We start from the raw sequence: 13034 nt of genomic DNA, 5'->3' as shown, positions 1-13034 counted from the left end.
CAGTGGGGCTGCCGGCACCCTGGGAGCCAGGACCAGGTTTTGCAGCATGACAAGCGTTGCTGTTCCAGCCTAAAGCCCACAGAAGCCACGTGTGGGAGGGACCCTCCGGGGCTGGCCACATTCAGACCACTCATTTCGGCAGCTCCTGTGTGAACGCCGCATGGGAACTTGCTGGCCCACGGGGCGCAGCATGCGGAAAGGGTTGCTGGTTTCTGGGTAGCTGGTGGCCAAGACGCTGGGGGTCGCTGTCAGAGCATGGCGGTGTCTTGGGAGCTCACTCCTCATTTCTCTGCCGAAGGCTCTGAGCCAGGCCGGCCAGCGGCTCGCCCGGAGTCTCGCGGACAGCACTCCTGGGCATGTCTTCTCTTGAGGTCTGACCGTTCTGTGTGTCCGTGAGCGTGAGCAGCTTCCGGCAGGTGTTCTGGGCATGTGTGCTGAGTGCGACCAGGAGGTCCTGGAGAGAAAGGCCTGCCACTGGGCATAGAGGGAGGGGACCCCCAGGCATCCGTGGCTGGTTCAGACCTCGCCGACCCTTTCTGGAGATCACACTAGGCAGCTCGGGCAGCGTCTGCTTTCGCATCTGGAGGCTGGCCCGGAGCTGTGTCTGGTGGTAGTCTGGACAGGAAGGCCTGGGATGCCTGAGCGGCAGCCCCATGCTCTCCGAGGGGGCTGGTGAGCACAGGAGCTGCGTGGTGGCCTCCTGGAAGACGTTTCAACACGCGGTCTGGCTGGACGTGAAGCATGGCCACTTCCTGGGCCCGGAAACCTGTGACTATTACCAGATAGAGAGTGAGCGCCAGGTGAGACGGGGTTGAGGATAGTGAGGTGGGATTGGCTGGGGCTGTGCCCCGGAGCCCAACTGTCCCCCGGGGGTCCTTGTAAGGCAGAGGCAGAGGACATGACACAGACACACCGAGGGGGCCCCGGGGGGGACGCCAGCACAGATGGGCCTGGAAGAGGCAGGAAGGATACTTGCTGGAGGTGCTGGGGGGAGCAGGGCCCTGCCACGCCCTGATCGGGGACTTCTGGCCCCAGGACCAGCAGAGAATAGGCTTGTTCTAAGTGCCCCGAGCGTGGCGATCCGTCCCAGCAGCCGCAGGAGGCTCGCCCATGGGCTTTGAGCGGCGCCCACCCAGTATGATCCCTCCAGACGATGCCCACGACGCCGAGGCCATGTGGGGTCTGCCGCTGGACTCCCACGGTCCACTTCACGGGCTGTGCAGGTCCCTCTTTTCCAGCACATCCGGGAACTCCAGAAACACAGGATCTGTGCGCTTGCCCTGAGCTCTCTCGGGAGGTGCAAGCTACACGAACATGCGTTGGGCGTTGGCACGTGTGCCAGCCAGCAAACTCCTTCACTGGCTGCCCACCGCGCCGACGCCCCTGCCCACTCCGGTCACTCACCGCTCCGACCCAGGGTCTACAGGCCACCGAGCTCCGTGGCTCGCCTGTGGTCAGACACAGCCGAGTGGGCCAGGCCGGCACCTGTCTTCTCTCCCGGCCCTGCCCTTGCAGGAGACCAGGTGTGAGGGGCCTGTGGGAAGTCCAAAGGCAGACACAGAGCTGCCGTGGAGCCTAGGGCCTGGGCCCCCGAGGAGCTGGGGACATGGAACGTGTGTCAGCAGAGAGCGGTGACGGAGATAGCGAGGGTGAGCCGACCAGCAGAGGAGGGGAAAGCGGATGACTGGCTTTGGGCACTTCGGAGTCACTGTCCCAGAGGAGGGGGCTGCTGGGGCCAAGGGGGAGAGCTCTCCAGACGACGGGGTGGGGTGCACAACATGCAGGCTGCCCCGAGCGGCGGAGGTCCCTGCTGCGCCGTGCCCAGAGTGGGCACTTTGATAAGCGGGGCCGCCCGCTCTCCTGGGCCAATTCAGGATTGCCCTGAGGTCCAAGGAAGCTGGAGGAACATGACATCACTGGGTCGCAGATGGTAGAGCCAAGGCAGACAGGGCCCCGTGACCCAGGGCCGGGGTCAGGACAGCGGGACCCAGCTCCTCTGCAGCAACGCTCCTCCCTACAGAGTCCCATGAAGGTGGAAGTGCCATGCAGAGTGTGTGGGGGGAACAGAACAGGGTATGGGTGGGGTGGGAGGCAGGCCAAGGGCATCAGGGTCCTTGACACTGAGTGGCTGCCCTGGGAGAGGGACAGACGTGTTCTGGGTAACCCCAGAGGACAGGATCAGGCCAGGTCTGAGGAGGGAAACCGGTCTCTTGTTTGACGGTGCTGTGAGATAGTGAGCTCCCCGTCCTGGGAGGTGTGGAACGAGAGACCCAGTTCCTGGGGCTTCCAAGCACCAGGAGGTGAGTGCCCTTGGATCTAGGTTCTGCCTGCCGCTTTGGGTGTCTGAGGCCCATGCGTGGTTGGAGGTGCGGGCTCCCCGAGGGCTGCAGGGTGGCATCTCCAGGATACCTTATTAGGGACTGTCTCCAAGTTCACTGTTTGCAGACACTCCGGCGGGGGCACCCAGCGTACAAGGCCGGCCCAGCAGGGCCAAGGGTCAGCGGGGGCGGCTCCCCCCTGGCTGGTTGGGACTTGCCTGCCTGAGCAGGGAGACAGGCTGGGCCGGGCAGGGCTCCCGGTGCGGCGCTGGAGGGGGCCGGCAGGGCGAGGCTTTCCACCCCGTGAGGAGGAGCTGGGGAGACTTCCCCTAGAACCAGGCTCGCTCCAGCTGCAGACCCAGGTGGGTGCGGGCTCCCCTCGGGCTGAAGGCCCCAAGGGAGGGGGGCAGGCCGCGTGAGGGCCTGGGTTTGGGGGTTGGAAGGGCAGCGCTGAAGGGAGAGGAGGCAGGATTCACAGGCGGGCTGCAGGCGACCCTCCACCTGGGAGGCTCCCCGCTCTCCGGGCACAGGTGCCTGAGTGGAAGGCTGAGGTTGTGGACGGGGCGCAGCCCCCCGCCCTGCCCTCCAGGCTCCTCAGAGGCAGCTGCAGCGGGGCTCCCACACGGGGGTCTGGGAAGGCCACCACGCGGCCTCACCTTTGTCATCTGAGCAATGGGGCTGCCGTGTGTCCTCCCCCGACCTGGTGGGGAGGCCCGCATGCCACAGAGCCCCTGCGGCCGCTGCACGGGGATGGGGGGCACCAGGAACAGGCCCCCCAGCTCGGGACAGCTCAGCGGGAGGTGGCCGGGCCCTGGGAGGGGCAGCAGTCTGACTGTGGTATTTCTCCAGGGCTGTCCTGAGCCTGAGTGTGCCTTGGGCCTGAGAGGCAGAGGCCATGGGACAGAAGGGAGGAGCCGAGGCGGGGTGGTGACCAGGCCCCGCCCCTGCCCAAGGCCGCCAGTGACATTCCTAATTGTCGGTGACTGACTCACCCCCACTTCAAAGGCCGGGCCAGGCCCGGCTATTTAGCCCTGCGGCCAGGCTCTGGAATTCTCTCTGCGGGGAGCCGGGGCCCCACCTGAGGACCTGCTCCTCAGCTGGGCAGGTGCCTCGTCCTGTGCACACAGCCGGCCTCAGCGCAGTCGTCCCCAGCCATGGCCGCGCAGGTGCCCCTTTGGCACCACTACCTGCAGGCTGTCCGCTCGAGGGGGGCGCCCCGGGCGCAGGACTACCAGCGTGCGGAGGACGTGCTGCTCACGGTGCTGGAGCGTGTGCACGAGCTGGACCCCCGCTTCCTCGTGGACTACTCCCGTGACCTGGAGGCCTTCCAGTTCGCCCTGCGCTCCTCGGAGGACCCAGTGGACATGGAGGTGCCCCTGGGCGTGGACGCCGAGGCCCTCCTGGTTGAAGAGGGGGGCGCCGCCGAGGCGGGGGACGGCCCCGCGTCCTGCCGCCTGGGTGTCTCCAGGGAAGGGGCCAGCCTGGAGCGGTGGGCGGCCGAGGACGTCTCTAGCGTCTCCTCGGAGGGTGGTGGCAAGTGCCGCGGCCACCTTGTGCCCAGCAAAGTCCTGCGCATCCTCAAGGACCTTCTGGTGGCGGCCATCGTGCACTGCAAGCACCAGGGCTTCATCACACCAGGTAGCCGCCAAGCGACTGTGGGCACACGTGTGATGGCAGGGCGTGCGTGCACGTGTGTGTGCGTGTGCGTGTGTGTGCACAGACTGTGGTCTCTCAGTGTGTGTGTGTCAGGGCACACGTGTGACAGCAGTGTGTGTGCGTGTGCGTGTGTGTGTGCACAGACTGTGGTCTCTCAGTGTGTGTGTGTCAGGGCACACGTGTGACAGCAGTGTGTGTGTGTGTGCGTGTGCGTGCACAGATTGGTCTCTCAGTGTGTGTGTGTCAGGGCACACGTGTGACAGCAGTGTGTGTGTGTGTGCGTGTGCGTGCACAGACTGGTCTCTCAGTGTGTGTGTGTCAGGGCACACGTGTGATGGCAGTGTGTATGCGTGTGCGTGTGTGTGCACAGACTGTGGTCTCTCAGTGTGTGTGTGTCAGGGCACACGTGTGACAGCAGTGTGTGTGTGTGTGCGTGTGCGTGCACAGACTGGTCTCTCAGTGTGTGTGTGTCAGGGCACACGTGTGACAGCAGTGTGTGTGCGTGTGCGTGTGCGTGTGTGTGCACAGACTGTGGTCTCTCAGTGTGTGTGTGTCAGGGCACACGTGTGACAGCAGTGTGTGTGTGTGTGCGTGTGCGTGCACAGACTGGTCTCTCAGTGTGTGTGTGTCAGGGCACACGTGTGATGGCAGTGTGTATGCGTGTGCATGTACGTGTGCGTGCACAGATTGGTCTCTCAGTGTGTGTGTGTCAGGGCACACGTGTGACAGCAGTGTGTGTGCGTGTGCATGTGTGTGTGCGTGCAGACTGGTCTCTCAGTGTGTGTCAGGGCACACGTGTGACGGCAGTGTGTGTCCGTGTGCATGTGCGTGTGCGTGCACAGACTGTGGTCTCTCAGTGTGTGTGTGTCAGGGCACACGTGTGACAGCAGTGTGCGTGTGCATGTGTGTGTGCGTGCACAGACTGGTCTCTCAGTGTGTGTGTCAGGGCACACGTGTGACGGCAGTGTGTGTGTGTGTGCATGTGCGTGTGCGTGCACAGACTGTGGTCTCTCAGTGTGTGTGTGTCAGGGCACACGTGTGACAGCAGTGTGTGTGCGTGTGCATGTGCGTGTGTGTGTATAGAGTGTGGCCTCTCAGTGTGTGTGTGTCAGGGCACACGTGTGACGGCAGTGTGTGTGCGTGTGCATGTACGTGTGTGTGCACAGACTGTGGTCTCTCAGTGTGTGTGTGTCAGGACACACGTGTGACGGCAGTGCGTGTGCGTGTGTGTGCACGTGTGTGTGCGTGCACAGATTGGGATCCCTCGGTGTGTGTGTCAGGGCACACAAGTTGGGGGATGCTGCTCTGAGGTCCTTTCTGGCTCGAAACCTTCTACGAGGACGGGTCATGCGTTTCCACGTCACCTGATGACCTTGTGGCCACGGCGTGCTGGCTGTTACCTGTGAAAGAGCTAGAAACAACCCCCCGCTGGGCGGTGTTTTCCCGCTGACCTGCTGGATGCGGGTCCGGCCACAGGTCCGGGCAGGTGCTTCTGCTGTCAGTCCCAGTTCAGCACGGCCGTCCTTACAGACGACCCTGCGGGCAGCGCCCGGTCACGCGGCACTGGGAAGACTGTGTGTGTGAGTGTGTGTGCATACAGGATTACGGACACGTGTGCACAGTGAGTGTGTGCAGGTGTAAGTGTGCGCACACACTGGGTGCGTATACAGGATTATGGACGCGTGTGTGCGTGTGTGCATGTGCAGGTGGAAGTGTGCACGCATGGGAGTGTGTGTGGATGTGTGTGCGTACGTGCACAGCTTTGTTTCAGTGTATGGTCTGCTGGCTACTTGGTGTCCTGGGCCCTGAGCAGGCTCTGTGCTGGAGTCTGGCCTCAGTGTCTCGTCCGGGTGCCCTCTTGGTGTGACTGGGGTGGTGAGCCCCTGGGGGGCAGGGCTCCCGGCGGCACCACGAATGGTGGGCTTCCGTCCAGCAGGGGCTGCCTGCACCATGAGAGCTCTAGAAAGAGGCACTGCTGGTGGGGGGCTCAGGACAGCAGGGCGTCCTCCCGGGGACCAGAGCAAAGACATCGGGTTGTCCTGGCAGGGCCTGAGGACCAAAACGGAATGTCCTGCCTCCCTTGGGAGGGACTGGCCCACGGTGGCGGCTGGTCCTTGTGTCTGCCATGATGCCAGAGGATGGGGATGGTCAGCCCACCTCAGGGACAGTGACCTGCCCCGGGCTGCTCAGAGCGGCCTCTGGATGGACTTCCAACACTCAGAGGGGACAAGTTCTAGCCCCGGCCCCTCCCCAGAACTGCCTGGTGACCTGGGGCCAGTGGCCACCTTCGCGGGGCAGCCGGAGCCTGTCGTTAGGCGCGCCCAGAGCCCCGGCCACTTCCACGTCTTCTCTGCTCATCTTCTGAGCCTCTCAATTACTGCAGGGCCGTGTCTGTCTGCTGCCGTGACCTCGCATGGCCATTCCCAGCTGGCCCTGTCCCCTGCAGGCCCTGTGCCCCTCCTGGGAGACAGACCCACCTGTGGGGGTGTGCCCAGCCCTGGGCTGTCCGGCGCACTCTGAGCTGCCCCTCTTCCCTGTCCCCGGGTCCCCACCACCCTCGGCTTCCAGGCTGAGAAAGCAGAGGAGCCTGGGAGCCACACCCGGGGCCGCCTGAGTCAGGGGTGCAGGGAAATTCCAGGCATTGCTTCCTGACACTTACCTTAAAAGGGAAGCCCAGCAGCTCCAGGTGACAAGGTCCAGGCTGCTCTCACCGGGGAACAAACCGGTGAGACCAGGCTGGGGGCTAAGGCGGGGAGTGGCTATGACAGGCTGCGGGTGTGGCTGGCTGCCTTCCAAGCCCCCTCCGTGGACAGAATGTGGGACCAATGGTAGATTAGGAAATGAAGCCACCAACAGTAGCTCAAACCCGGAATTGGGAGGGGCCAGGGATCACTGAACTTTCTTCCTTTAACTGATGGGGAAACTGAGGCTTTTTTCCTTTAACTGATGGGAAAACTGAGGCTCATGGGGGAGGATGGAGTGGCCCGGGTGCCAGGACCTAGCTCTGGGCTAGGTCCCAAGAAGTGGCCCAAGAACTACCCTATAAGAGATTGGGGGGAGGGGTCTGCATAAAGGGGGGCCAGGCTCCTTCCTACAGGACCCCCAGTGCTGCGGATGGGCCAGGGTGGGACAGTGGGGGAATACAGATCCCAAGCTTAGTCCCTGTGGAGACCTTTCCCCATGGCATATATTGGGGACTCCCTTTGGGACATGTCTCCCCGATGGTTGGTCCCTGACCTCTGGCCAGCACCCTCACTGGGCAGTGCTGAGGGAGGGGAGGGACTGCTCTGAATCCAGGGTTGGCTGGCGCTGGTCAGGGCCAGTGATATGAGTGTTCCCCACACTGTTGAGCTTCCCTTCCTTTCTCTGTGGTATTCATGTGTTTTGGGGGAAGGGACAACTGAAGCAGAAGGCCAAAGGGCCCCGGGTCATACCAGAGTACCCCTACCACCCCAGCCCCCAGCCCCATCACCCTTGGAAGGTCCCCTCCTGGGTGGTGTGGGGGCTTTGGGTTAGGGGAGCGGCACGGGGCTGCATCTGAGTGGTGAGGGGGCAGGAAGCATCTTTACTCCGATGTGCCATCTGGGATGTGGTTCTGGGGACCCAGGCTGTGGAGTGGAACCAGGGAGGGCAGACTCACTCACTGTCAGCCCTCGGATCCAGGCCCTCTGGGTGCTGGACACCAAGCACACTCGTCCGACACCAGGCCTTCAGGGACACGTGTGTCACTCCTGGGCCATCCTGGGCCTGTCCTTCACCTCCCCAGCCCCTTCCGAGAGGTGTGAGGGGTAGCCTGAGGTGGGGACTCCAGGGCACGGTCATTGCAGGATCTCTGAACGTGGACAGCCTGAGGGAGGAGGAGCTCCATCTGTCCCTGCTGGTGTCCAGTGGCTGGAGAACCATCCGCTTCAACGTCGTGCCCGTGGTACGGAGAAAGCACAGGGTGCCCGCCCTGGAAGCGGCCCAGCTGATGCATGGGTTCCCTGAAGGCAGCTTGAAAAGGATCATCAGCCAAGAGGTGGCCCTGGTACCAGCCAGTGCCCAGCACTGGAGGTAGGACACAGCTCCTGGGGTCTGTGGGGTCCTGGGGAGCCGGCAGGAAGGGGGCTGCCACCCCACCGTCCCCCTCACTCTGAGCAGGAAGGCCTGCGGGGATGCCCCCTCCCCCCGCAGGGATCGGATGTCACTGGGATCTCTCTCGGGGGATGTGGGATCCAGCCAGAATGCTCACTCCCCACTGCCGGCTTCACCCCCCCTTGGAGCTGCGGGAGGGTGGAGCTGTGCCCCCGACCCACGTGAGGAGTGGGCCGGGGCAGGCTGTGAGGCTCACGAGCTCCTGCTCCCAGGAGGCCACAGAAGCTGGAGGCTTTCCTTTCTGGGCATAAGCTGTGGGTGCAGGCTGCCCCTGGACACCTGGCTGAGGCTGCCATGCTGACCAACTGTGCTGTGCCTGTCCTGGCTCCAGGGTCTCCACTGACTACCTGCTCACCAGGTTGCTCGCTGCACTGGGCTCCTTCCCGGGCCACCGCCTGGACGGCCTCTCCATCCTGGACCGGGTCAACCATGAGAGCTGGCGCGACGGCGGCCAGAGCCCGGGCCTGACCTTCCGCCACCTGAAGGTGCGCATGGGGGGCTCTCGGGCGCACTGGGCCCTGGCGGCTGTGCAGGTTACCGGCTGGGGATCCCCCCTCTGAGAGGAAGCAGTCCCGTCCCGCAGCTCTTGGTTGCTCACCAGGCTGCTGGGACATGGCTGGAGCCGTGTCCTCCTCGGTCTGTGTGACCATCAGGTGCTGAGAAGAGCAGGGGAGGGCAGGGCCAGGGGCACAAGGTGGTGAAGGGGGGGCAGATGGGGTCTCTGCCCCGAGTGAGCTGTGTTGGGGGGGGTCGGTGGAGCGCTGCTCCATGACGGGAGCTGGGGGCTGGGGGGAGGTTGAGCCCACTTGGCATGGGAGCTCCCTCTGACCCACTCCCCACCCCTTGCAGGCCTCCACCCACCTCTGAGGGGTTGCCACCTACCGGGGCGGGCCCTTGGGGTCTGGCGTACAGTGGTTCCTGAGCCCCACAGGAGCTAGGGATGACGGGGGCTGGTGGGGGGAGGGGTCGTGAGGGCACAGCAAGGCAGCTGTGTGGCAGGGGAGGGGCCCCTGGCTGGGGGGCTCAGGGACAGGAGGAGGAGAGGGTGCCTGGTGCAGCCAGGAAGCTCCATTCTTACGGCTTTGCCGCACACCAGGGCCAGGACAATGCCCTGGGGTAGGGTTCTTTGGGTCAGGCCGCAGTGCACAGTCGGAGCTCATCGGAGGGGAGTGGGGGCATGAGGCAAGGGACCAGAGGAGACGTAGAAGCCTGAGACTCTCCTGAGGGGGGTCGTGGGGTGGGAGGCTGGGTGGGGGCAGCGTCCCTCTGAGCCCGGACTCAGTGGCAGTGCCTCGGGAGTCGGGGAGGTGCCAGGATGGAGGCAGCGGGTGGGGAGGGGCTGAGACACACACTGGGACATCCAGGGGAGGCATGAAGTGTGGGGGAGGGGTGCTGGCGGGACAGGGGCTTCCAAGGGGATGGCTTTGACGAGGGGCCAGGTGTGAGGGTGGCGGGAAGCCAGGTGGGGCGGGCGGACGGCAGCAGACCACACGCCGCCGCGGGCCTGACCGCGCCGTCCTGCCGCAGACCGTGTTGCTGTGGGCCTCGGTGCTCTTCCCGGAGCCGGAGGACTGGGCGGAGCTGCAGGGCGCCGTGTACCGGCTGCTGGTGGTCCTGCTCTGCTGTCTGGCCACCAGGAACCTGCCGCACTTCCTCTACCCCGAGTGGAACCTGCTTAAGGACGCCGGCCTGGACCTCAACACCCTGTACCAGCATGTGGAGCACTTTGCCAGCCAGCCGGAGGCCTCCCTGCGCATCCACGTCACCCACCTGGGCCGCAGCCCCCCGCCGCGCATCGGCCACGGGGTCAAGGCGCTCTTGCAGCTGCCCGCCAGCAACCCGGCCTACTGGGCCACCGCCTACTTTGACGTCCTGCTGGACAAGGTGGGCATGGCAGGCTGAGGCGCGTCTCAGTCGGGCCCAGGGGGCATGCAGGTGGGGACAGAGCCCTGACCTACTCCCCCAGGGTCAGGAGCTGAAGGAAGGCTGGGCAGGTCGGTCGGGGGAAGGTGGGACATCTGGAGGTCAGATAGGCCACGAGTGCCCCCTGCCCGCTAGTGACCCAGGAAGCCAGGGTAGCAGGTCTGAGCCAGCCTCTGTTACCCACCAGAACCGCCCCCAAAGCCACACACGACAAGGGCTCAAACCCCACCTGCCTACCCTGGGACTCCGTTCCTCATGAAGGGGTGTGGCTGTCCCTGGGCCTCACAGGGACAGTTTCCTGCTGCATCCCTGGACTGCTCTGCCAACTGGCCCTCCTTGAGCCACCAAGGTTCTGCCAGCTCTGTTAAGCCCTCCCTTCCCCCGCTCCCACCGAGCCCACTCCTGCTCCTTTCCCCCAGGGCCGGCCCCCACCCTCACCTGAAGAGCCAACACGGTCTCCTTCCGGGGCACATGGGGGCTGGAAGGATGAAAGCAAGAGGGGTGATGCATGCTCAGCCCTCCCCAAGCACCCGGTGGGCCTCCTCTGTGTCAGGCCCATCTGGGGAGGACACCTGCGTGTGAAGAAGGGCCCCTGGTGGAGAGGGCTCTGGCTGAGTCCACACTTGGGGAGGATTGTGCAGGCAGAGACCCAGAGGCAGGAAGTGCTGGCGGTCAAGGGGCATGTGTTGTCCCACACTGTGTCCAGGGCCCTGTGATGGCCCCCAGACAGCTCCGTGACCCCTCTGCGCCCCACCCCATCTGCAGTTCCAGGTCTTCAACATCCAGGATAAGAACCGGATCTCGGCCATGCAGAGCATCTTCTGGAAGACCAAGACTCTGGACAGTGAGGAATGCTGAGCTGCCTTCCCCTGACTCTCAGTCTTGACTGCCTGAGGCCTGGCTACAAGGCCCCATGGAGGCCATTTGGAGAAGAGAATGGGCTTCACCTTGAGGCAGGTGGTGGGTGGTAGACATGTCCACAGGGACCACCTCAGACTGTCCAGGGATGGCCTCATGGGAGTCTGAGCGTGCCGGGCAGCAGGCCTCCGGGAGTAGCTGCCTGATCCCCCGAGGGCCTGGGATGAGGGTGCCTGTGTTTCACCAGATGTGCATTGATCCATTCTGTGTGATGTCATCAGAGTCTCAAAACCAGGCGTCTGCATGAGACCTGGAGCTCAACGGCTTGTCCCGACCTGTGTCACATGCTACTCTGTGGCAGTGAAATACTATATATCAGACCTTGAATAAATTAACACACTGGATATACACAGTGGGGATGGCACCTACCACTTTCTGTGTATCTGCGTGGAGAATATTTCCCCAGGAGACGAGGAAGTAAAAGGAGCTGGTGTGCAGACCATTTCCAACTGTCTCCATTCCCGGCAAATGACCACCCTCTTCCCCAAGTGTCCCCACCTTCTAGTTCATAGAGGAAACTGAAGCTGACAGAGGGGACACCTGCAGCTCCCTCTGCCAACCCATTTCGGGTCCCGTCACCGCGGTGGTACCCCCTCTCCTGTGTAGGGTGGCGTCTCCCGGCATCTGACACCACCCTCCATCTGTCCTCACTGCTCCATTTCCCCGTTCCACATTCTCTCATCAGTCCATGACAGCCAGCCTGCAGCCCCTTCCCCACTGAGCTCTCACGTGAGAGGCCCAGTGACCTTCATGTGGCCCAGCCTGGGAGACATTTTCTTCTTTCCACCCTCTTTGCCTCTCAGTGACGTTCATTCCTCAGCTTCTGAGCTGCAGCCCACACCCTGGCTCCTGGAAAGGGGCCTGAAATCCCATGGCAAGTGCACATAGCAGCATCTTCCCCAAACTCCTCAAAGTTTCCTATGGCCATAGGCCAGAATAGCCACACACGGAGGAGTGGAAATGCAAGATCCTTGGAAGGCTATGGGATTCAGGGCCTGAGCTGACCCTAACACAGGGGGACACAAAATGCCATTAGGGTGGAGGCTTGCAGAACACAGAACCTTGGTCCAATCTGATTCACAGTGGGTACAAAGTGTCCAGGCCTTTGTGATCATTTCCTCAGTATCTGAGTACGTATCAGGACATCTGTTCTTAGCAGGAGTAAGAGCCTTAATGGTAAGAAAGGCCATAGGGAAGACTTCAAAAGCACTTCTTTTCTCATGGCCAAAATAGTCTAGCAAAACATATTGTATCCCAGGGGCAATAACAGAACTTAGCATCACCCCTCAAGACCCTAATTCACCAGTATGACCTTAGCAAAAATCAGATGAATCAAAAATGAGATACTTAGGTATAATCAAACAAAATATGTAAAATATCTATCTGAGGAAAACTACAAAACTCTGGTGAACAAAATCAAAGAAGAGGTAAATAAGTGGATATTCCACGTTCATGGATATGTCAAGATGTCAGTTCTTCCCAATTTGCCCTATACGTTCAATGCAATCCCAATTCCAGCAAGCTATTTTGTGGATATTGACAAACTGATTCTAAAGTTATAGAGAGAGAGACAAAAGACTCTCTCAGAATAGCCAACATGATACTGAAGGAGGAGAACAAAGTTGGAGGACTGACAGTACCCGACTTCAAGACTTCCTATAAAGCTACAGTCATCGTGACAGTGTCATATTAGTAAAACAACAGACAAATAGATCAGTGGAATAGACCCATACAAATATAACCAATTGATCTTTGACAAAGGAGCAATGGCAATACAATGGGGCAAAAATAGTCTTTGCAACAAATAGCACTGGAAGAACCAGACATGCACACGCAAAACGATGAATCTAGACACAGACCATACACCCTTCTCAAAGATTAACTGAAAATGGATCATAGACATAAATGTAAAGCAAAAAACTATAAAACTCCTGGAAGATAACATAGGAGAACACTTAGATGACCTTGGGTGTGGTGATGACGTTTTAGCTACAACACCAGAGGCACGGTCCATGAGAGAAAGAATCAGTCAGCTGAACTTCACTGAAATTAAAGTCTCCTGCTCTCCGAAAGATGATGTCAAGA

At 61.6% G+C, this 13034-nt stretch overlaps 1 protein-coding gene across 1 annotated transcript; it reads left to right on the top strand.

The window, feature by feature from the left end:
* Window positions 1-3424: 3424 nt before the first annotated feature.
* Window positions 3425-11308, top strand: MAB21L4 (mab-21 like 4; the record flags this gene model as incomplete). The annotated part of the gene is made up of 5 exons (XM_036114896.2): window positions 3425-3956; window positions 7802-8027; window positions 8440-8593; window positions 9636-9992; window positions 10797-11308. Coding segments are annotated over 5 exons (1362 nt in total), but the record flags the coding sequence as incomplete, so codon positions are not given.
* Between the last annotated feature and the right edge of the window lie 1726 nt (window positions 11309-13034).

This window comes from Halichoerus grypus, chromosome 4, assembly GCF_964656455.1.
Source record: "Halichoerus grypus chromosome 4, mHalGry1.hap1.1, whole genome shotgun sequence".
Lineage (NCBI taxonomy): Eukaryota > Metazoa > Chordata > Mammalia > Carnivora > Phocidae > Halichoerus > Halichoerus grypus.
This window is presented reverse-complemented; position numbering and strand designations above follow the sequence as displayed.